The sequence below is a fragment of the Gouania willdenowi genome, chromosome 5 (genome assembly GCF_900634775.1).
Source record: "Gouania willdenowi chromosome 5, fGouWil2.1, whole genome shotgun sequence".
Classification (NCBI taxonomy): Eukaryota; Metazoa; Chordata; class Actinopteri; order Blenniiformes; family Gobiesocidae; genus Gouania; species Gouania willdenowi.
The window spans coordinates 16,744,805-16,771,048 of record NC_041048.1 but is presented as its reverse complement, the minus strand read 5'-3'; the positions used below and the strand labels follow the sequence as shown (position 1 = coordinate 16,771,048).

Sequence of the window (26,244 nt, the reverse complement as noted above, 5' to 3'; positions counted from 1 at the left end):
ATTGTAAAACTGCAGCAGTGAACAGTAAAGCACAATCTGCTTTAACTTGTGAGTTGTGCACACTGGACTGGTGCAGCTTTGAAGTTATAGCGAATGATATTTAAATCATCAAAATCAAACAATGTGCAATAAATCATTGCTAAAAGAAAGTCTTAAGACATTTAAAGCATGCATACTTGATGAGTTTTAATTTGTTCACTAACGCGTCTTTAATTCTGCAGCATTGATTTAGCAACAGCTAAAATAAAATCTGCCATTTTTACCCAGTCAGTACAAATGCCACTGTTCTGTCTGCAGGAGCTTGAAAAACACATACAGACAACAGCCATGCCATTATCAGTGAGACGCTTGTGGCAGGGTTTTATTGCTCAGCTCTAAGACAACCCAGTGCAGATGTAGCAAAGGCTTGAGTGGGTTGAGTAAAGTAAAGTGAGAGGAGGTCCTTTTCCCACATATCACATCCAGGACTGATTGATTCATTGATCAAGTTTAATATTTCATATCACTTAATTCTTCATCTGAATGGGAGTGTGTCCAACAAAGAACTACATTGTGGTCAATAGATGACAATAGTATTTGTTCTCATGAAATAACACATTATTGACATACTTTGTTAGATACATTTATTCTTGAACTTTAAAAAAATTAAGAGTCCTGCATTGAAAATGCATCATTGCAATGACGATAATTTGATTTAATTGGGAAACTAGTAGCTCCCCATACAGTCACCCTGTGCTTGAATGAAGGCAATGAGGAAAATAAAAATGCAGCTAATTTGAGATGAAACATGATGGAGAATGTTTAAAACCACAATTGTAGAAAATGGTGAACAAGTAACAGGCACAAAGAGAAAGGCCAATTCCCTGTAAACGCCCACAGCGATGGTCAGTGGGCTTGAACGCATTGTGTTGTGTTCAATGGATCTGTAAAGCACAATTCCCACAGACAGGCCTGCCAATAAAAGAGTAGGAAAAGTGCTCACTCACGAGCAATTAGAAAACCAAATCACATTAAAGCTAAAATAACTATTGATCTTAAAAAAAAAAACAAAAAAAAAAAAAACACGAGGGCTTTGAAAGCTGAAGAATGTTTAGCCAAACAACCCTGATCATCTGAAAACCAATCTGACCAAAAAGTTATTCAAAATGTTTGCGAAACATTTGGTATTCAGATTGTTTATTGCTTTTTTTCTAAGAGAGGGAGAGAGAGACGGCTCACTAATGGAAAAAAAAAAAAAAAAAAGTGATTAGAAATAATTTCTACACTATTGTCAGAGGAGCTGAATGACAAATCGAGTAGTTGTAAACACCCTTTGTGTCCAACCATTTTGTGATAACGTGGCTTCATCTCTCTCTTTTTTTTTATTTTTTATTTTTTACAGCGCTTTGCAACTAAAATTTCCCTCTGAAGTGTATGTGTATCAAATTACTGCGTGAGTGTTAGTTCCATCCTTGTAATGAAGCAGTCCACAGCACTGATCTGCTGTGTCCGTGGCCTAAATGTCATCATGGCCATGGCGGCTAGCAACTCTCTCACTATGATCAAATACACTAGACGACACCTATTACATGCCAAAACTACAGAGCTTGATTATGGTCATGGATTTCATACGTATTTATATCAACATTCTGTCTCACAGAAGAGCAAAGAAAGTTGTCAGTGGTACAAAGATGATTTGTGGAGAACTAGTGTACAATTTCTGTTATCAAGACTCTATAAAAATGTATTGTATCTTAGCTTATTCCAGTGATATAATAATAATAATAATAATAATAATAATAATAATAATAATAATAATAATAATGTTGCTTCTTTTGCTGCACACTAAACCCAGTTTGCCTCGACTAGGGACCAAGGACGATCTCATTATCCGAAGATAGCCACAAGAAGGTGCGATGTTAACAAAGTCTTTCCTGTAAAGGTCACTGGCCTCTTGCAACAATGTTCTGTAGCACTCTGTGAATGCCGCGTAGAAATGTGATTGGAAGCCTGAATGCATAATGGCAAGTGAAACTGCAGGGCTGCATGAAATATGATCCGTACAGCATTAGTAAGGCTGAGTGTTTTTAAATGACCAGCAATAAGACCTGATATGAATCATGATTAAATGTTTGGAGAGGATTTTTGTCTTTCACTGCAGAAAAGATTCGAGATGAGATTTTTTTTTTTTTTTTTTCTTGTTGAATAAAGGTTAAATAAAAATAAAAGACAGATTTCTGCCGCAAGAGGGTTTTCAGGTCAATTAGTTAATGTAGTACCTAAGTAAGCCTATAAGTACGGTACTCATTTGAGCACATTCGGAAAGCAATTTCTTTCTTTTTTCATTTCTCTTCTTAGAGGATCTTCATCCATCTCTCCTCTTCACCCACACAGTCTGATAAGGGAGACAGAAGCTATCCCAACTCACTCAGGGCAGAAGGTTTAGTACACACCGGCAAAGTCACTAGTCCATCACAATATGACACACACAGAGACAATTCTATTTACACCAAGCATGGGGAAAATAAGCAATTCAATGCATTGAGATGCACCTGTAAAGGATTTGTCAAAGATTAGCAAATAAGAAACTAAAAACAACTCACTTAACCTTTGTGAAGCACTACTTTAATCCCCATGCTGGACAATTTTACCTATGTGCAATATGTATATTAAACTTAGGATATATTTATTTATTTATTTATCTTTTTGTTGAGTATACTTATGTCCTTTCCTTGTTTGCACCTTTACTTTTACTGTCTTGGCTGATCTGTTGTTGTTGTTTGTATTTGTTAATTTAATATGACTCTGGGACATGAACAATAATTCCACTGTACCTGTTCTTTTTGGCATGTGCATATGGCAATACACTTTATTCTATTCTATTCTATTCTACATTAGGCTCATTGTGTCAAATGTGGGTCAAACAGGGGAAAACAATACTCACACTGCATTTTATTTGTAATATTGATATGTTTAAAAGGGGTGGGAGCATACGCTGATTTCACGATGCCATACCATAGTTTCTCAAATGGGGGCACGTGTACCACTGGGGGTACGCAATGCAACTACAGGAGGTTATTGAGAGAAAGAAAGTGGAAAATTAACAAATGAAAGCATCCAAAATATGGGGTTTTATGTTTATTTGTAGTGAAAATTAAGAATTATTATAATGAAGAAGGAAATGATCTTGAAAAATATACAAGTGACAGTCTTGGTCCCACATCAGGTGGAAATAATATTATATTATATATATTATAGAAATGATATTCAAGAGGCACTAAATACTGTTTCATTCCACTTCTTTACAAGGTTAGATTCTTCAAAATGTGTGTTATAACTCATTCATTGCATTTTTATGCTCTATAGCTGTTTTTTCTAAGTACTCCGAGCAAAATGTTGTAGTCGGACAAAGGGGGTACTGGGATTCAGAAGTAAGAGAAAGGGGTACTTTGGCCAAAATAGTTTGAGAACCGCTGCCATAGATGGGGTCGCGATAACGACAGAATATTTTTTGGAAAGGAAAAAAAAACAAAAGCAAAGAATTGCAGCTGGAAAAATAACCCTGCTTTTGACTTAACTCTGAACAAACTTCAGAATCAGATTGACTTTAATAATGCCAAGGGGGAAAAACTACTTTTTCCTTTTTCTACAGTGGCTCAAATAACAAGGTTAAAAGAAACACCAACACAGGATGCATACACGATTAAAAAGTAAAAGTAAACACAGAAAACAAGACAATGACTATATTAACACAAGAATGAGAAATACATATAAAATGAGGATTAAATGCTTACTCTGGGTATGACCTTTTCAACTCAAAAGGAACATGAAAAAATGAAAAACAAACCATAACAATCCTGTGTGTAAGTAGGGCTTGTGGATTTCTTATTTTTGTTATCTGTGTCTGTATGGCGGACTGTAGAAATTGAATTACCCTTTGGAGATAAATAAAGCTTTCTGTATTTGTACCAGTAATAACAATGGAATCAAATCAGGATTTTTTATTAATTATACCGGCACTTTGAATTAGAATTTTTTTTTTTTTGGAGATATGAGAGGAAATTAGAGTATCTGGAGAAAGAACTTCCCAAATAATGAGTTTTGGTTTAGTTACCAAAGCATGAACCATCAAATTCCAGCTGTGTGGCTATGATCAAACCACTTCTATAACAAAATGGTGACACCAACAAACAAAGAGAAATCCATTCAGATTCAAACCTGTTTTTCCTGTGTTTTTCATGGTCGTCTGGTTGGAGGACTCAACGTTGAATTTCTCTAACACCAGTTCCTGATACTCCTCAGAGACAACAGCATGTTCGTCTACAATGTCCACAGGTGATTGGTTCTTCGCAGCACATTCTGGAAATAAGGCTGCCCAACCTCGCGGTCCGTGGCTCCCTGCAGAAAGACAAGACAACTTATAAGCCACAAAGTAGACTGTGTGGAGTCGACTGGTTTCCAGGAATCAACCTTACTACTAGATATTGCAGTAGCAGCATCCATTGAGAGAGGATGCCTTCATTGTACAGTATATTAATTCAAGAGAAATGTGAAAAATAATTGTCTGCATACAGGGGTTTCTAATTTTTGTCCATGTGTAGTAGAACTATCCATATGAGCTGAAATAGAACCAAGAACTGGTCCTAGTAAAGAATGTCACCTGCAATGTGGTAAATTACAGTAATAAAAACTACTCATGCTTTATGGTAATATGTGTGCGTCGCAAACCAACTTCCTGAAGAATCCCCATCCACTGTGTGCTCTTTTAATCTTCTATCCCCTTCAGCAAGGCTCCTACAAAGGAGTAATCCAAAACCAATAGGGGTCGCCTTGATCTCTACTGGGGTACAATTGGCCAATGCCACAACAAAAGCTTGGCGATCAGGGGAACAAAAAAAGCATGCATGGATTTTAACTTCTGTAGGTTCACAGAATATTCATGATCCCATTCCCCACAGACGCAGGGCATCGTTGTTTCTGGCTCATGAAAAAGATATGAGCTTCTCTTTACAAAAAACACCCTGGATCAAGGGTGGCGTAATGTATTGCTATGTACACAGAGCTAGCAGGCAAAGTCGGTGTGGGCAAGCTGCTCAAAGAGACCGCATGATCCAGAATTAATCTTTTAAACATTCAAATGTTTATCACGTCAGACCGTTAGCACAACTCAGGCATGGATTCATCTCACCAATCACTCAAATAAAGATCATTCTTGGATTTGTTTTTGAAAAATTAAGAGAAGAACAATTGTTTTCAGAACACCAACAAATGGAATGGATTTGAGTGGAACATCGCGCTAAAAACCAAAGTAGCAGATGGGATTAAATTTGTCAATATGAAGGATTAATGTCTGTACGGGACTATTGCAATAATTTATACAAGGGGGACAGAGCCTATTATTAGTCAATTATTAATAGTTTCCACATGCCAATCATAAATCTACAAATAGGATTTACATAAATGCAACAGATAAACATTACATTTTTTCCCCATGTATTTTTTGAAATGATTTTTTATCCTTTCTTACAACTTTCATTTGAACAAATTGTAACATTAGTGCCTAGTGTTCCAATGAGGAAACTTATTTAACTGTTTTGTGAAGCAATTTGATCTTGCATTAATCACATGTACTACATGGAAGTAATTTATGTATTTGACAAATGTAACTATGGCCTAAACTAGACCATAACTGAAGACAATCGGTAGTTTGATGAAAATGACTTAAATAATCTGATGTTAAATAAACTCGGGCTGATTATTGATCAAAATCAATGATGCAAAATGTCACACAGTCACCTGTAATAACGGCAGAATGCAACAACATGTTGTGCCTTTTTGAAATGCCAACTATCTCCAATTGGCTGAGTCGTTGAGCTTTTCCTTGCTAATCAGTTCCTGCCATGAAACTCTGTCCATCGTCACGTTGTTCCTGCTGCACTCATGAGAGTGGTTGAGTATTTATTGAGTGAGAGCGGGTCGTGTATGCTCAAGGAGGGGCGGTGCAGAGCACGGTTTGTGTGAGAGATAGAAGGTGGAGAAGTCCAACAACTATCATTTTAAAATATGAATTTCTATAATCTTGCAAAATGAAACTCTTGGCACATTTTCAATCTCAATATATTGCACAGCTCTAATATATTTTATATCAGGGTTGGGGTCAATTAGAATTGTAATTGTGTCATTTGGAATTAATTACAACTAAGACAATTATATTTGTAATTGTAATTAAAAAAAATATGTTATTTATAAGTATAAGTATAATTGTAATCGGGATGAAAATTACATTACAAAACTGTGAATTACAATGTAATTAAATACAAAACTGCTGAACGAACCATGTAACAGTTCTATGGCTTACACATATGTAATTAACAATTATTCAAATATATTTCATATGAAGTTTACCCACTACCTGTCAATTCTCTTGACGATTATTTTACCATTTTTAAAAATAATTTGAAATCAAGGGGTATACTGACAAAAAATTTTACATCTGATTTAAGACACAAGCTAACACAAAAGGAAGGTTACATGTTATGGAGTTATTCAATAAAGGCTCAGTAATTGTGATTAATTATAAATGAACTTAGTTGTAATTGACTTTCAGCAGAATTTTTTTTTTGTAAATTTAATTGTAATCGGAAAAAATGCTGGTCACCGTAATCATAACTGAGTTGTAATTGAACATGGTTAATTGAAGACTCAATTGTAATTTTAAAATGTAATTGATGCCAACCCTGCTTTATATACTTTATTATAGCAAGCTTGTACATCTCTTCCTACAAGACAGTCATTAAAAGTGGTATTTTTTTAATATATGAAGATGCTTTCAGTAGTTATTTTTGAAAAAAAAAAACTGGTAGATGAGGCAGGTATGCAATTTAAAAGAAAACCACAAAACATTACATTTTACATTTTTTTTGGCGGTATATTATATTAATGTATATTAACACTGCTATAAATACACACATCATTGTAGAGTTTCACAGGTCAAACTACTTCTAATTCTTTTATCCTTTAATGCAGCATGTTTACCACAGCAGGCTATCATTCAGACAAAAGAAGACAGACAGACAGACACTCTTATTTGCATGCAAGCATTATCTTTAAAATAGCATTATCTAAAACATTAGACAAATACATATCATGCATAAATTCAAGTAAAGTGCATGAAGTCTAGGCCCATAAAAGGCTCTCTTGGTTTTTTTTTTTTCTTTAGAAGTGCACTTAAGTGTGGAAATACTCAATTTTTCAGCTCTTTTTAAACACATTACATCACATTATTTGCTCGAGAGATATTTCTGCCTTTCAAGAAGAGAAAGGAAGGAGTGGTGCTAAAATCAGATAAGTGGGGGTTGCACAGCAGTCGATTAATCTGTCTCATTGCCATCCATCAGAGCGCCTGTAATCCTGGCAGTTAAGCCTTTCCCACTGCAGCCCTGCCTCTCTGTAAGGCTGAGGTGAAGAAATTAAAAATAAGTGCTTGTTCAGAAAGGCAAGGGGATGATTTATGTGAAACACGCACAGCTGCGTTTTGAGCTACACGTACCATATGGTTCCTAGAGAGTTGCTTTATCACTCGCCAGTGTGACATTTATTTTCTTTAAAATCCTAATAGGGATGTAAAATTACCAGTAAGGCCCTATTGCTACTTTTTATCCATATTTACACACTTTATGATTCAATAACAGTACAATATGGCAGGGAAATGGGATTTCATAGTACTATCATTATTACAGCTTGAAATGTGACGACATGCAATAGCATGATTTTAAAAAATCTGCTTGTTGAAAACATGAAAGGCTTCGTCTGAGGTGAATACAAAGGACGCAAAACACTGAAGAGAAAAACAGAATTGTTTTTCAAGGTGGTTTTGACCCAAAGATCACGGGTGTTACTTTATTTGAACCTTCGAGTTTCTTTGGTTGAATCATACTGTTGCTATTTTCAAGTAGTCTGTGTGTTTATCTGTGAGAACAGTAGATAAAAATTCACAATAGTCACTGAGAACAAATGAGTGTCAAGTGGCTTATTTGTTCATTCTGGAGCCCTAGAATGATTGACACTGAATATAGAATATACAAAATGAAATATAGCACTTCTTTTCCCAAAATCAATGGATTTACAATAATGTTATACTTTTCTACGACCCAGTATTTTCTTTATAAGTAAAAGACAATATATTAATTGTATTCCCCACACAAAAAAACAATAACTAAGGGTCTCAGGTTGATGTTTGTACAGTAATTTTTCCCCCTCACTCTTTTAGTCATCCACCCTGCTCTGAGCTCACCCCAGTGTGACATGACACATTTTTTGTGCAACTTCTTTAAAGTTAAACAGGCACATGTTTCTCTCAATTTGGCACATTCAGTTCCAGGCGTCATCCCATTAACCTTGGGATAAACAGTCTTGCCTGTGCTACCATGGCAATGCTGACAGAATTGCGATTGCCTTGTCATTTCCGTTTTGTCCCTCGCAGTGAAGGCGTGCATGGAGTGCGCCGGCTGGCAGACCTCCCGGGATTGGCACAGAAGCAACAAAAAAAAAAAAAAAAAAAGAAGGAAAGAATGAAAGAAAGAAAGATCACTACAACTGGACCCCATGTACGAATAATACTGACAAACCAAGATAGGAAAGAGTATGAGTGCTGGGAAGGGTCACACCAGGGGTAAAGATGGAGATGTACTAAGGAACATCAAAGCCGTGTGTATGCACCACCATTGGATGACATTTCAAAAACACATCCCAGCTGTCGGTTTCAAAATGTTGATAACCATGGAGACAGATGCAGCACAGCAGTGGTGAGTATCAAATGGCAAAGGTTAGAAAAGCGTTGAGCTGCATCAATGTTTATATATTTCACTTGGAGAAAAATACCATGCGGTGCAAAAGTCTAAGGGTTTGGATAACCATTTAGACTGAAAATATTTACATTATTTTAATGGATTTAACATAAACAACATGTTTTCTTTTAGACTGATTTCCTTTTATTTCTCAGTCATCTTTGATGTCATCTTAAAGGTCCCATGTCATGCTATTTTTCACCCATCTTCATTTGTTCTAAGAACCCAAAAAACATAGTATTTGAGGTTTATTTTCCCAAACTCACCCATTTTCCAGAGTTTTAGCCTCTGAAAAGTCACTTTCTGAGCAACTCTACACAAACATGCTGATTTGCGTCCTACTTATGCATATTCATGAATGGGCGTGTCTATAGATGGGACACTGACTTCCTCTTCCCCGTATGGTGACGTAGGGCCAGAGGACGGCCCACCCTCGTCCCACCCACTCCGTAGCCGAGCTCATGCTGCTTTATAAACACGAGACAGAGCGTGGGGGCGGGGTGTTTGCCGATACATACATAGACAGTAGAAAATACATACATAGCACTGCGCGAAGGACGCTAAAATGCACACCTTCGTGGGCGTGTTTACATGCCAATCACGGCAGAGAGCTTCCTGGAGGCGCAGCTTCTCCAGCTCAGTGCTGCGTCAAAATCGTCATCAAAGTGGGAACGCGTTATCAAATTGGAGCAAGGTGTTTGGGCTCACCCTGCAGTAAGAAAGGAGAAAATCGGGGCCGCCTCCCGGTGGAGAGTGTTGTATCGTGGCGCCGGGTGGGCCTGTGCTGGCCCTGGTGCGGGCATGGGCCTCCCCCCTGCTCGGCCGCTCCCCTTGGTGGCGGGGTGGCGTTGCTCCGGGCCGGCGGGCGGCGGGGGTCGCCCCCTGGGGCGCCGGGGGATGGGGTTGGTGCCTGGCTGTGCCCGGGGGTGGGGGGTGTCGCCGTGCTCCGCGGGGCCGGCGCGGTCTGGGGGGTGCCGTGGGGGGGGGTCTCCGACTGTGCTGTTCCGGGGCCCGCAGTGCCACTTGCCCGTCTGCGCCATCTACCCTCTCGCGTGGCCCGCCACGCGGACGGGCCCAGCTCACACTGGACAGGCCTCCTACATGTTCACTTCACCCCACTCCCAGCTGGTCTGGCTCACTCACAAAATGCACCACACACCGATACCCAACCCTTGGGGGGCTGGATGGTGGGGCTGGGGGTGGAGGGGGCCGCCACCTGTGTTACTATGTAGTGGCGTGGGGGCGGCCCTCCCACCTCTAGTTGCCCTACTAATCCCTCCAATTTTAATCGCATCTCAACATGCCACCCCCCGGAGGGTGTATCATCATTTACACCCTCCGGCCTATTACACCACATACACATAAATCCACAGAGGCTGGAGGGGGAGCACCGCTCCCCTCCATCCCCCTTCTTTTAATTACACCCCATACATTCACCAAACACACACATTCACACAGGGGATCGGGAAGTGCCTCTCCATTGGGGAATGGAGAGGCACCATAACAGGGTGGTGGGTTGGTACACATATTTGGGCCTCTCCGGTGGGGGCCTGGCCCCTCTGTTGGTGGCTGGGCCACTGCATAGAGTAAAAGTACATCAAGATGGTGCGGTCGGGCGTGGCGGTGGGTCTCGGGGGGGCTTTGCCGGGGTCTCTCCTTGCGGGGTCTTTCCGGGCTGTGTCGGCCGGGTGGGGCGCGGGGGTGCCTCTCCCCCTTGGGTGTGGCTTGGTGCTTGCTTTGTCTCCTGGTGGCCTTGGGGGCGGGCCCCGCGGTGTGCGGGCCCCGGGCGGCCTGCCTCGCCGGTTTGGGGGGTGGGTGTGCTGGGGGGGTGCTGGTGTCCTCACCGGGGTTGGGGCAGGGTTGTTTGGCACCTCGGGATGATGCTGTTTACTGGGGGGGCGGCGTTAGCTGTTCCGGTGGTTGAGGTTGCTTTCGGCCGCCTGGTGGGTATGTCCTGCCATCTGCGGACTGGTGGGTGGGTCCGGGGCATCTTTGGCTGGGGGCTGCTGTCCCACGCTGGATGTGTGCCGTTGGGGTGCCTTCGTCCCCGCGGTGGGGGTCGCCGGTTGCTCGCGGGCCGGCGGGGGGCGCTGCCCCGTGGCTTGCGCTGTCCGGGGGGCGGCGGGCCCTGGGCTACTGGCCTTGTGCCGTCTGGGGCTGTGCGGTCCTGCTGGGCTGTGGCCGGGACCTGGGCTGGGGTGGGGGGCGCGTCCCGGGGGGCTTGGCCCGGGGGCTTGCCCTTGGGGGGTGCCGCGCCCTTGCATACCTTCTGGTGCGGCCCCTGCTTGGGCAATCCCCCGTGAGGCAGGGTGTCAGGGCCAGATTAGGGGGCCACATCCCGGCGGGGCGGTCTGGCTTGGCCTCTGGAGGGGGCCCTGGCTTCAAAGAACTGAAGCTCGTGGCGCGGGCGGCATCAGCATCTGGGGCGCCCGGGGGGGCTAGGTTGGGGTGCCTGGGGACCGGCGGGGGGACCCCCAGCGGCCCCCTGGTGCCTTATGCGGCTTGGGGTGTGGTCGTTCGCCCTGGGCGGGCTGCTCCTGGTGCTGCATCCATTCCGGGTCCTCCTGGCCTGGGGTCGGGTCCCTGCTGGCTCTGGGCTCACCGGCGGGTGCCCGCCGGCTGCCCGTTCGGCGTGGCTCTGGTCGTCTGCTGGGCGCGGGCTTTGGCTCCTCCGCTGGGGTCTCGGGCGGGGGGCTCTCTGGGCCCTCCCCTCGGGGGGCTGGGCGCGGGGGTGTGGGTGGTGGTGGGGGGGTGGGGGGCAGGGGGGCCTGGGGGTTGGAGTCGGTGGTGTGGTGCGCTGGGTCCTTGGCTCCTTGGGGGCTTTTCGGGTGTGTATGGGGGGGGCAATGGCAGCCTCTCGGCTTGGGACCTTGGGGGCGTTCGGGGGGCTGCTTGGCCGTGGGGTGGTCGCCGGGGGCCCCTAGATCTCTCGCTCTTTCTGCTGGCCCGACTGCTTCTTCGGGCCCGGGGGCGGCTCATGGGTTTTGCAGTAGCGGCTCTTGGAATCACATTTGTCATGGACGCACTGGCCTCGGGCTGTGGGATAACACTCATACTGCGCTCAACCATAGACACGTTGTTCCCAAATACCTGTTTTATGTAACTTCCACTCACTTCCTCCTCTGTTCACAGCCACCACCATTATTCCTAAGCCGCACACTGGTCACCAGACTGGCTTGATAACACAACAATAAGCACAATATACACAACCACAATTTCACATCACATCACTTGAAACTTATTGACTATTCCCCACCCATTCGTTTTCCTATCTTGTATCCCTCCTCCCTGTTAACTCCCCCCCACACCCCCCTCACCCTGGTGTAACCCTGCCCTCTCTTTTTTACATCCTCCCTTTAATAAAGTATTTACCCTTCCCTAGGGAGGGCTGGTGATGGTCACAATTATGCAATGAAATAAATTCATTTATTTAATTGCAATAATAAAATATGCATTGCTGTTAAAAGATTGCACTTCTTGTAGTGTTAACCTTCAGCAGCATGTGCAGACAAGGTGGAAAAAAAAGAAAAAAAAAAAAAAAAAAAAGGAGAAAATCACCCTGTAACTAACGATTGAGGGAATCAATGAAAAAAACACTTTAGGCATGTGTATGAAGCCCTAATAGCACTTTTATGATGTTTAAAACACAGAAAAGTTGATGTAACATGGGCCCCTTAAAAAAATTTACTCAGGCCACAAACGTAACGCAGTACAAATGAAGCAAAACCTTTAGCTTTATTTTTTTTCTGCTACATTGTCTGCACATGCTGTCAAAGGTCAAAACTATATGTAGTGCAATCTTTTCACGACAGTAATGCATGTTTTATTATTGCAATTAAAAGAATATATTTAATTTAGTGCATAAATGTGACAATCACCAGCCATCCCTAAGGAAGGGTAAGAAAAACATTAAAGGGAAAATATATATATTTTTTTAAAATGACAACTAGACTGACATTTTTTTAAAAAATAGGCTACATGTGAACAAAAACTATGTTAAAACACAATTTTTTTGTCGACTAATAAAAACTAAAATGTTGTCACCTGGGACAAAATCCAATCAGAACTCATGTGATCATGTGGTTTTATACATTGATCACATCAAATCTGTGTGTGTATTTACAAACGTTAATATGGTTTATAGGTTCAGGTTTACAAATGCTAACCAAATCCTTGAAAAATGCATAAACTGTATATTTTAGTTGACTATATTTGTAAAAGATTTAGTCGACTAAAATATTAATGTCATAAAGCTGGACTATTACTGAAATTATAGCTGAATTAACTAATTTGCATTTTAGTCAAAAGTCTGACTAAAACTAAGTCAAGATTTGCTTGATTGTAAAATTAAAACTTCTAAGTCCATTTATGTGTTTAAAAAGTATGTTAAATTATCAATGTTACAGAAATATAACACTGCAGACTAGCAGATCAACTTTATTTTGTATTTTGTGTTTTGATTAACTTTATTTTGTATTTTGTGTTTTGATGTCTTGTAATTGATAAGATGGTTGCATGAGACGGCTCAAAGGAACTGGAACTGTAAATAATTTTGTGTTGATAGGGGGCAGACATAAGTTTTTACTTCTTTCTGCTCCTTTTCATTCGTGTAAATGCTGCTGTTGCATTTTTTTTTAAATGAATGAAATAAATAAAGAAAATGGAAATGGAAAAATAAACACTGGCTGGAATACAGTTATTTTGCAGTTTCAGATAAAAAGAGCATATTTACTGTCTCGAAGACACTCCAAGAGGTTTCAATGTGAAGCAGGTGTTTTATAGTTAAACGGCTGCATGTCACATGGGCCTGAAAGGAGTATTTGGTAATAGTTTGTACTTTATGAATCTGATTTTGTAAGAACTAAAAAAAAAAAAAAAGTGTGGTAAATTGGGTAAACGTTACTGCAGATTTAGTCAAAAAAAGATGGCAAAGATAGAATATGAAGAATAACGGGAAGAGAGAAAATAAAAATAGCTCATAAGAAATATTCCAAAAAATGTTGATTGAGCAGATAAATTGCCTTTCTTCTTAACGTCTTCACGTGCTGATGCCTACAGCCGTTGTGCATAAAGCTAACAGCGAGCACAGGCCTGTCAAACGTGGTACATTGTGTGCTCATTTGATCCATTTGCATCTTCTAGTATTTTGACTTTTATAGCAAATCCAGCCAGATTGTGATGCACTAAATAGATTGTTATTTTGCCAGTTTGACAGCCCCAATATTTGCTGTACGGGATTAGCAGCTCATTAGCAACATTAGTTAGCGTGTGTTGGGTAGTTTGAGAACATTTTTACACACGCAAATCTTTAGTAAACCATAAGCCTACATAATTAAATGCTGACATGCACACATCTATTCTTACTTTTCTGTAGACAAACAATATAAAAATAGTGGTTTACCCCCTTATGCCTGACTATATTTTGCTCAGAATATTATGAAAAAACTATAGCGCATAATGATGGAATGAATAAGTGATAACACACATTTTAAAGAATCTTATTTTGTAAATAAGTGGAAAGACACTATATTTAGTGCCTCTTGGATAGATTTATTTCTATAGTTTTTTTTTCATTTTGGTGTCATTTCCGTGTGTTGCTGGTATTATTTTTATTATTCGCTCTCAGTGTGTGTATTTTTGGCATTAGTTTCTCTGTTATTTGAGTATTTTGTACTGATCTTGTGCATTGTTCTTTAATTTTGTGCGTCGTTTTGTGTGTTGCTGGTAATAGTATTTTTCTCATTTAGTGTGTGTTGTTGTTTGTTCTTTTTATTATTCAGTATATTCTTCACTTATTTTGTGTGTTTTTGCTATCATTTTGTGAGTTGCTGGTAATATTTAATATGATTATCGTTTTTAAACTAAAAATAAAGATTATAAAACCCGTATTTTGAATGCTTTAATTTGATTTCTTCTCTCGCAAGTACCCACCGTAGTGCCATCGCGTTCCCCTCGGGGTACACATACCCTCATTTGAGAAACACTGATATAAAATGTTATATTTAGGCACTCGTCATTAAATCATCCAATTTGTTTTGATGTTTTGTGTGAATATTGTACTGATTTTTGGCACTGTTGGACATAAAAGCCAGTACAATATTAATTAAAAAAAAGTATAAACTGAATTTCATTTATTTCTGAACTATAACTGTAAAAATATTTTAGCGATTGGTTTAATAGTTTGAAATGACTGGTTTTCAGGTCGAATGGAAAAAGAAAATCCACCTTGGTGTATTGCTCATCAGAGGAATTGATTTTGTTTTCTATAAAATGAAAGCGCTTAAATACAACTGTGAACTGACCTTGCTTTAATCCTATACGAAACAAAGAGTAAAAATCTATTACACTTCTATCCTAGTTTAAAGCACCTTATCTTATAAAAGTTAAAGGGCAAAAAGACAATGTGGACCCTTTTATCTATTCAAGGTAACTGCGTTACCAGGACTTGTGTTCTAAAATAATACAACACAGATTTGTCTCTGTGTGTGAAGTTTGTATACGCAGACTGTGTTTCTAGCTTGTATATACTAACTTAACTTTGGAGCATGATAAATCCCAAGCAGCAGTCTGACTCTGATGTAGCATGAGCGCACACACTAAAGGAAATTAACCATCACATTTCATTCCTTGGTTTCACTGCCTCTGCATCTTTCAGATCTGTTTACGCCCTCCATGGCAGCTCTGTGACCTATTGGCCAAGATGTGACAAAGGATAGGGAGAGCTCATTGAGCAGCAGAACCAGCTAAAGGAGAAAGTAGAAAGATTCTCTCTGCTGAATGATAAAAAAAAAAAAAAACACTAAAATAAAGCAGTAAACTGAGATTCAGTTAAATCCTTTTCTGTAATATATTGGATTCTGGATGACATTTGTATGTCCATGTGTGAGATTTAGTAAAGAAAAGCAATATTGTACCAGTTCAAAAAAAAAAAAAAACTGCAGTTAATGTGAGGATGTCCTTTGGTAACAAATGGGCTGGGCAATAGGGACCAGAATTGTTATCTCAATATTTTTTCTGAAAATGACATAAAATATTAATCTCGATAATTTTAACTCAATAAAATCTTACCTGAAAGACAATTCTGAGTTAAAATTGCTGATGAAAAATGCCACACAGGCACATTTATTAACAATCAGCTGCACAATATGTGCTACTTTTGGCTTTTTCACTAATAAGGGACAGCACGTGTGAAAGCAGCAACTTCTAAAATTAGTATATTTAATACAAAATAAGCTATACAAAAAAATAAAGAAAGAAAGAAATAAAAAATTCTACATTTCAAAATGATATTGCATTGGTAGAATATGTAATAAATTGTAAAAAAAAAAAAAAAAAGAAATCAAAGTGTCAATGTGTTATGGAAAACAGGGTAAAAGCACTTCCTCATAGGACATTTACTGACCATTTTAACCAGTCAGAGATGTTAATATTACAGGTGTTAAAATAAGCTATAAAATATAAATCTCCCAATTACAGAAAAATTATAAAAGACACTGTTTGACTGTACTCTGTGAATAATATTAAATACTTGTATGATGTGATTTGTACTGTGTGAATTAATAAATAAAAAAAAAAACTTAAAACATTTTAGACATATCTCGGCATCAGCAATATTGTCATTTTCTATATTGCCAACATAGAAAACTTGATATATCTTAAATCATGATATATTGCCCAGCCCTAGTGATGAACTGTCTCTGTGGTCTCTCTAAAAACTGCTAAAAAGAGAAATCGTTGAGTAACTAAACAACTGGTCAACCAAGGAGGCATTTTCTGTAGCCATTACAGTGTTGTTGAATGAGTAAAACATATTGAAAATAACAAGGTAGCCTGAGGTTTCTTACAGAGAAATAAACTAGAAAGTGTCAGGTAACAGAATGGGTCTTTATGAAACAGAAACATTATCTGCAGCGATTGCATCATCTTTTCTCTACTTGTTCTGTATTTAAAAGAAACTGTACCTTAAAAGTAATAACTTGTGAGGTCTAATATTAGTGCATCTACTTTATGTGACTAAATAATGAGAGAAAGACAGGACAATCATATTGCCCTTCGTGGGCGTCAAAGGGCTCCAAATGGTTGGAAGGGAATGTGCTATAAAAACAGCATATAATTAAAAAAAAAAAAATGAAATGTAAAAGAAAGAAAAATTATGGCAAAATTGTGACAAAAAAAGCCACTTCCAAAACACAAACAAGTACTCAACAAATGAGTGTGGTTCCCAGGAAAGTGTATCTTTACTTACACTTTGCTAAATTAAGTGTGTTTACAGGACGAAGGCAAGTAAATAAATAAAAAGTAACGTCTTTATTCACACTGCCCTGGTGACACGGGCAAAACAATGAGACAGAGTGCCTTTGTACTGTAATAAATGCGTGAATTGTTTGCAGAGGAACAGACAATGCTTTTACAGGGTAGATGAGCCATGTTGCTTTTAAACATCCCATCAACTGTTTGAATAAAAAAAAACAAAACTAATTTGCATTTCTTGCAAGGTGATCACCACCATGGTTTCTTTGTTTAAATTTGAAGCCTCAAGTACCTGAAAGGGTTTCAATGGGGATTCTTGCGAGTAAGGTTAGTTTGAGTAAACACTTGAAAAGCTTTTAAATTAGACACTCCAGATATGCAAATATTTGCACATACCATATGACACGGCATCACATCAACATAATGAAAGTGCTACAAATGTTTAGTTCGTCAGTTAAAATGGATGCTACAGAGTATGGCTATAAATAAAGAAAAAGGAAAAAATCTGTGAATTAATTATGAAGTTGATATTAAGGCTTTCACACAGAGAAACAAGCTGAAGAAAAAGAAGCTGCCAAAAAAGCTTAAAAGTAGTTCCCAAACTTTGATAATACGTTTCCTTTCTATCGCAGAGGAAGACAAAGCAAAAATTAACCTTGTTGCTTCTGCTGAATCTGGGTCAACCTATCTGCCTTCTTGTGTTATTGTTTAAGCAGTCCGTTCCTGGTCCCTATTGATAATTACCAAGATTAGCACCAGACATGTACCTGACCTTAAGGTCTATGAAACCAGTGAAAAGATAGTGAGCCACTATAGCTGGGTTTCCATTACGGTTTTTCGCAAAATAAAAGCGATATTTCTAAATGTCGACAAAGTGCTATTGTGCTTTTGAACATGCTTCCATTGAAGGATGTTCAATTCAGTTCAATTTTATTTATATAGCGCAAAATTCAACAAAGTCATCTCAAAGCGCTTCACAAAAAAAAAAATCCATAAAGTCCATAGTAAGAAATAAAGAACCCAACAAGATCCACATGAACAAGCATTTAGCAACAGTGAGGAAAAAAAACTCCCTCCTTTTTCTAGGAAGAAATCTCCAGCGAAACCAGGTTCAAAGGTGGCAGCTATCCACTTTGACTGTTTGGGTTAGTGAACAGAAGGGCAAACAGAATAGGATAGAAGGATAGTCCTTCCCAATGTCCCAGACAAGTTGAGCCGCGAACCATTGATCAGTCCATCCGAGTGTCCCAGACTATTTGAGCCATGAGCCATCAATCAGGAACCGCCAGCTCCAGCATCAAGACACCTGAAACACAAAAGAGAGCGGAGGGCGAGGAGAAGATACAGACTGCAGGAAAACATGATACACTATGATACACTCCTTCCTAGTGGTTAACATTAAATGTCATGCGGCATCCTCCATGCTCTGAAATGCTACCATTACAGATGAGATTTCATCTTGTACTGGTCGCACATAATGATATATGGGGTGTACATCAGTGTAAATGGTGTAAAGCAGTGTGAGCAGTATGATGGGTTATGCAATGAGGGACAGAAGTGGGGGGGTTGTCTACAACCCAGCACAACTGTGTCTGACTGGACATCATCCCACTGCAGCCCAATAGAGCTATGTGTAGATGGTGGATTGTGTTTGAATATATTGTTGGTGTTCTACTAGAGCTGTGTATCATCCGCATAGCAATGGAAATTTATAATATGCTCTCTAATAATGTCACCTAGTGGAAGCATATATAATTATTAACATGAACAAAGTGGGTTCTGTCTGATAGGTAGGATTTAAACAAACTTAGCGCTGGTTCTTTAATCTCAAAAACACTTTCCAGTCTCTGCAGCAATAAGTGATGATCCACTGTATCAAAGGCTGCACTGAGATCTAAGAGTATCAGAACTGAGACCAACCCTCTGTCTGAGGCTAAGAGGAGGTCATTAATAACTTTTACTAAGGCAGTCTCTGTGCTGTGATGGGCTCTAAAGCCAGACTGAAAGCTCTTGTATAAATTGTTCATGGAGATGATTGCATAGTTGACCTGCAATTATTTTTTCAAGAATTTTAGAAACAAAAGGGAGATTGGATATTGCCCTACAATTGGACAAGTCCCTTGAGTCAACTTTTTTAAGGAGAGGTTTGATTATAGTGGTTTTAAAGGCCTGTGGCACATAACTTCTTACTAGAGATGAATTAGTCTAGTTCATCATATTAGTGCTAATTAGTAGAAAAACATCTTTAAATAGTGGAGTTGGGTTTGGATTCAAAAGGGAGGTTGTTAGTTTAGAAGTACTAACTATTGAGGTCAGTTCAGATAGACCAATTGAAGTGAAACTTTGTAAATAAAAGCTACATGTTGGGGTTATTTCAGGAACTGCTTTGTGTAAGAAATTATTCAGCACTTAAAAGACGCAATTCGGAAATATACCAGGGAGTGACCTTATGACATATCGTTTTCTTTTTAAGTGGAGCAACAGCATTCAGAGCTGTGTGCAATGACAACATTGCACTATTGACAAGATCTTCTACTTTCTCTGTCGTAAGACATTGATAGCTACTCTCTGTTGAGATATCATATGGATCAGAGGTAAGCAGTGATGGAACTAAATCTTTAAATCTAGCTACGGCTTTTTCAGACAGTGATCTACTATAGTGGACTCTTCTTTCAGAGTTTGAGGAAGCTGATAATCTGAATTCAAAGAATAACAAAAAATGATCTGAAAGAATAGGGTTTACCATAAGTTAGAACAAGGAGCAGGTCATGATTAAGATTAGGTTAATTTGTTTACATTTTTTTTTTTTTTAAAGCTGATTGAATCTATTAGTGAGGTAAATAATTTATTTAGGCTGTTTTCATCATCAACATGAATATCAAAGTCACCCACTATAATAGCTTTATCAGTGCTTAGCACCAGATCAGTAAGAAAGTCAGAGAATTTAGAGCGGAATTCTGAACATGGACCAGGAGGATGGTAAACTATAACCAGTAAAATGGCTTTTTTTATTTTATTTTTGGGAATACAAAGTCCAAGGGAGGCTTTCAAATGAATTGTGGTTGAGTTTCATTTTTGAGGTGACTGATAAGCTAGAGTGAAAAACTGCTGCCAGTCCCCCTCCCCCTCCCCGACCACTCTCACAGGGAATATGGTGATTGTCATAACTGGGAGGGCTGGCTTCATTAAGAGCACCAAAATATTCATTTTTCAGTGAAACATAATAAACCTAATTGATAATCAGTTATAAGGTTATTCACCAAGAGAGATTTAGACAAAAGTGATCTGATATTTAATAGTCCACATTTAATAGTTTTTTCATTGTTTTGTGTTTTGTTTGTAGTTTTTATTTTAATTACATTTTTATGGTTGACTCCTCTCCTGTGGGTTTTAGTTTGCACTACGTGCTGCTCTATACTGCTCAGCACGGTGTTTATAGGGTATAAGTGCTCTGTGCTTTGAGTAAGGGGCTTATCTGAAGGTGTCTGTAACTGCCTGTTTATTCTCAGCTAGTCATACATGTGTGGAGCTGTGAATCGCAGACTTATTTTGATTTTAGCATTTACGTTCCATGTAAATTAGGATAGACACCGTCTTTTTTGTATGAATCAAAACGTTTTCAAAAAATGTTGAAGTTATTAATAAATGTGAAATTAGGGAGTTTGCAGCAGGATTGTAAGAAGTTGTGCTGCTGTAAAAGACGACTAAAGCATTCTATACCTCGGTTTAGTGTAGGAAGGGGACCAGAGATGAATACTGATTTCCCACACGTCCACCTGGGACACAGTGTGTGATGGCATTAAAGAATCGAATGTTCTTAGTTATTGAGTCCCCAAAAATTAGTGATGTCTTGGGGGAGAAAGAGAGCTGGGATTGTGTGTAGGCTTGATACACTGACCGGGAGCATCTGGCGGCGAGCGGTCATCGCTAGCTTCAGTGAAGCCTCCGTCACCGGAATTGGCTGACGTTGGGGCAGCTGTGCGGGAGTGTCTGATGGTGTTCAGGTCGCTGAAGGTTGCAGGGAAGTCTCCGTTATCGGCGCTGTTCGGAGTTGAAGCCGCTCTACGTCTAACGGCTAAGGGGTTGCTGATGTCTGCGTGGGATCCTCCGTTATCAGCTGGCATTTAAGCGATTCAGCAACAGGTGGAGGAGGGTGGTGCTCGTGGATGGCTGTGTGTGTGGTCCTAGAATGCGTCTGGATGGCTGCTTTAAGGAGTTCATGATGGGCTGCAGATGATTATGACAGGTGGGAATTTAATCCAAGCGGTGGTGGAGATGTTTTCCTGGCGGTTGTTTCAGTCTGCTTTATTGGACTAAGTTTGTTTCCATTTTCAAAGCGATTATGGAGAGTAAGTGGAAGGGTGATGCCATTTTTTGTGTTTTTCTCTCGTCCGCAGACAACAATCTCAGTCCTCAGGTTCCCTGAGAGGAACCTGTAATTTATTTCAGAGTGTTGCCTGCTGATTCCTCTGTGTAGGCTGTGATAGGCTCCAACTTCCTACAAACCCCACGTTAACTAATAGTGAGTGAGGGATCGATAGGAAGAGGCTCCAACAGTATGGTAGCATTTGCATTTCAATTTTGTTGCCTTAAAGCAGATAAATATGTGAATGTATTTCACATAACAAAAGCATAGAAATACTATTTTAGGAAAAACAAAGCAGAGGAAATTACTGTTCAGGTTGAAATAACATTTTTGAAAATGACCCATTTAAAATAGAATTTGTAAGATAAACAAAGATAGCATAATTTTGGATGCAAACAAGAGGCCAAGAAAGTGAAGTTCACTGTGTCTGGATTCTTTTATTCAGCATATCCCTGCCGGGTAGCTTGGGGTGGCGAGCCAGCTGTCTGCAGCTATCAGGCTGGTGTCTCATCAACACAAATGCTGCGACTAAACTAGCAAGCACAACTTCAACTTTGGCTCTTTCTGAACTCAAAGTGATCACCTAGGTCATTTCCACCACACAAAGCTAAGCATCTGTGTGTGTGTTTGGTTTTTTACTGTCCAAAAGAAAATAAATAAATCCCATTATGATTATAATTATCATCGCAGCGATTAAAAAAAAATCGCTGCGTGGTATTAGTCAGGGTTGGGGTCAACATTTTTTCAATTACAATTACGTTTTCAATTATCCATGTTCAATTACAATCAAATTATGATAAACCATTATTCACACCAGTCATACCGGTGGTAGTAAGCTGCAATTTAGCCACAGCTGCCCTGGGGCATACTGACAGAAGCATGGCTGCCATTTTCTGCCTGCGGCCCCTCTGACCACCACCAACATTCATGTACAATTAATACCCATTCATACGAGTCAATGTGGGATTGTGGGTAAAGTGCCTTGCCCAAGGACACACAACATTGACTTGGATAGAGCAGGATTCCAACACCCAACCCTTCGGTTATTGGATGCCCCATTCTACCACTGAACCCAAGTATTAGTAGCAAAATGTTTTGTTTTTAAAGTAAATGAGTACAATAAATATGAGTGTGTTATCTGTAATAAATTCCTTTACAAATATCGGTAAACACTAATTATCAGCAGTATAATGGCATGCAGTAGTTTGGCTTCACATAAATTAATTGCGGATTACACTCCCCTGGGTGAGACCTTGTGGGTCTGCATATTTTGCACAAGTTTTCACAAGTTACTTTCCACAATTCAAAAACGTGAAGAATTTATGATTTTTGTAAAGTCTAAAACGAATAAATAGGTGTGTGAATTGGACATGGTCTCTTTGTTCTTGTTTTTTATGCAAGATCAGCACAATAATCAGTAATTTTTAATTATTTTGCATGACTTCAGTGTCAAACAAACAAAACCATCAGTTAGGCAGCAGCCCCTAAGCTTAAGTCTTCACTTTCAGAAATAAATCAATGATTGCTTTCTTTATATAGATTGGCATCATCTCAGCGGAACTATTACAGTATCAATGTCCACTGAGAAGGTGCAGACACCAGCTGTGATAGCTGGTTAAAGGTGTAGCTGATCCAGGAGGTGGGTGGCAGGAGTATCAGATAAGATCACTACTTTCACCCTCATGTAATCTCAGAGCCAAAATAACAAAAAAAAAAAAAAAAAGAAAAAGAAAAGATAGCAAAATCCAGTTAATCGTCTAATGGAAAACAGTGAATTGTCAGTTCAGACAGATAATCTTCAATCTGCTGTTATCTAATAAAGTGCTCTAAGGCAATGCTGGAGTTGTCCTGCCATCCCATGTTGCAGACGCTTTTAAACTTCAACCTGGATTTAAGTAAAGTGCATGTATGTTAACCAGTAAGTAATTCAGCTATGCATCCAAGATCAATGTCTGATCCCTAGACCCAATGAAGTGAACCCTTATGTTACTGGTACGCCTAATAAGACTGGCAGATCTAAATATGACTAATGGCTCAGCCAAAGACACTTCTAGGTATCAAACACTCCTAACCGAAGGGACTTAATGCCATTGCTCGTGGCCATGGTGGTTGCATGCAAAACTTCCTAAACCTAAATTCAACCTTCCTCAATCCAGCTCAAATGATACAAAAAGGAAAAAGAGCTCATACTGAGCAAAGTGAGCATTCATTAGAACAAAAGTGATGGATTCTTCTCTTCACAGCATTCTAATGACCACTTGCACTGACTCCAATTAGCCTCAAAGAAAGAAAAGTGCAGGGTATACATTTCATATCTACAGAAGCTTTTAATCATAAACCAGAAAGTGGTTCAGATTTGATGGAAATATCCATATCATGATCAAAGGAAAAAGCTCTTTTCAAACCTTTTTGCATGCACGGACTATGTTTTTAAAACAAATCTGTGGTAAAAACAAATGTATGGGTATTACCATTTCATTTAAAAGAATCAAACTGAAATATGCAATCTAGATCTGATTTTAAAGAAACACTGTGGTGTTATTGAAGAACCAATCTGACATACAGTAACATGAGTAAAATGTCAAAAACCAATCAATTATGAACAGAGACAGGATTTTTGGAAATTCCGCCAGTGATGAGAGATGGAGATTACTCAATTTTTGAAGCTAATCCAGAATCAGTTTTATCAATCTAGATCAGGGGTGTCAAACTCATTTTAGTTCAAGAGCCAAATACGGGCCAGTTCGATCACCAGTGGGCCACAGGTTTTTTGGCAGGAAAATGAAAAATTTCAACATTAACGTGCCCAAGTTTGCATTTCCAATTATAAATTAGACAAAGTATGGAAGGCATCAACAATATCTAAGCAATAAGTGGCAGATACTTAAATGTGTTTTGATTTATTTATTTTCAGACCAAATTCTATTTAATTTGGGGAGATTTTGTGGGAAAATGTCTTCTTTCAACAACAATTTACAACTGAATAATTTGGAAATTTCATTTTCACCTTCTCCTGCTGGCCGATTTGGATGCTCTGAAGGGCCAGATTTGGTCCCCGGACCTTGAGTTTGACACATATGATCTAGATTCCTTCCAAAATGTAATAGAATCCTTTTTTAAAATGTTGTCAAAATCCATGAAGTACTTAATCCTGCAAACAGACAAACAAACAAACGCTTGTGATAATATTACCTCCTTGGCAGAAGTTAATGCTTTATCACAGCTGAATGAGTTATGCACACTTACACTGACTTTGCATGTTCTCCTTGAGGGTGTGTGGTATTTTTGGAAACTCAAATTGAATCCCCACACTTTGATAATGTATAGCAAATCAGACAATTTTGCACTTTTAATGTAGTGGGGAGTTAAAGGTCACATGTCCTGCTATTTTTCACCCATCTCCATTTGTTCTAAGAACCCCAAAAACACAGTATTTGAGGTTTATTTTCCCAAACTCGCCTGTTTTCCAGAGTTTTAGCCTCTGAAAAGTCACTTTCTGAGCAACTCTACACAAACAGCCTGATTTGCGGTCTACTTATGCATATTCATGAGTGGGCGTGTCTACAGACGGGACACTGACTTCCTCCTCCCAGCACGGTGATGTAGGGCCAGAGGACGGCCCGTCCTCCTCCCACCCACTCAGTAGTTAAGCTCACACTGCTTTACAAACACGAGACAGAGCGTGGGGGCGGGGCACACACAGACTGTAGAAATTACATACAAAGCACTGCACGAAGGATGCTGAAATGCTCACCTTTGTGGGCGTGTCTGATTACATGTCAATCACGGCAGAGAGCATCCTGGAGGCGCGGCTTCTCCAGCTCAGTGCCGTGTCAAATTCGTCATCAAAGTGGGAACGCGTCATCAAATTGGAGCGAGGTGTTTGGGCTCACCCTGCAGTAAGGAAGGAGCAAATCACCCTCTAACTAAAGATTGAGGATATCAATGAAAAAAACGCTTTGGGCATGTGTATGAAGCCCTAATAGCACTTTTATGATGTTTAAAGCACAGAAAAGTTGATGTAGCGTAACATGGGCTCTTTAATGTGTTTATGCCTGTGGTAGATCTTTGTGTTTTTACAACCTCTAAAAAAAGTGCTTAATGAATGTACAGATTTAGATATGATGTTTTTATATTTCATCGTCTCAAAAACATGTTATTCTATTTGAAGGATAACAATTATTTGTTGATTTAGACTCTCGCCTTTTCAGTATTTTATTCTTTGCTATACAGTACAATGTTATCTAGAATAGTTGAATAAAAAAACTCGTTTCGATTTATTGTGATAACCACACACTAAAAATGTCAAACTACATCAGTGTAGAAAAATCCACATAAAGGATAATATTCAGTTTATGAATACAGTCAAAGCATTGATAACTGATTTCAATACTTCCCTACCATTCACCAGAAAGTCACTAATTCAAAGATAACTGAAATTTATCCCCAATTTCCTGCTGAAAATTCTAAAGCTTTTCAAAGGCTGTCACTTCCAACCAGTCTCAAGACAAACAAAAAAGAAGAAAAGGACGAGACACGACCAAGCTGTACAAAAATACTTTGTTTTCTGCTTTCAGGTGGAGTACCATTATCTTCCTGTGATATGTTAAAGGGACTGACACAAAGTGACAGGTACCACTGAGCATGTAGCCACCGCCACACGCAGGAATCTCATTTACCTTGAAGCAAGGAGCTTTTGGGTTGCCAGATGGCCATGAAAGGAGCGTGTGTTGTATGACTAAAGTAAAAAAAAATAGAAGAAGAAAAAAAGATTCTTTGTCGGGCAAAAAAGTTTTTGCTGAT

At 39.4% G+C, this 26,244-nt stretch overlaps 1 protein-coding gene across 2 annotated transcripts in view; it reads right to left on the bottom strand.

Annotated features, from left to right (window-relative positions):
- Positions 1 to 26,244, bottom strand: part of ca16b (carbonic anhydrase XVI b) — a 155,642-nt gene that overhangs the window by 66,551 nt on the left and 62,847 nt on the right. For both annotated transcript variants that reach the window (XM_028446398.1, XM_028446399.1), the window contains exon 3: positions 4,198 to 4,377. In XM_028446398.1, the coding sequence (XP_028302199.1) occupies positions 4,198 to 4,377 (180 nt within the window). The remainder of the gene's footprint in view (positions 1 to 4,197; positions 4,378 to 26,244) is intronic.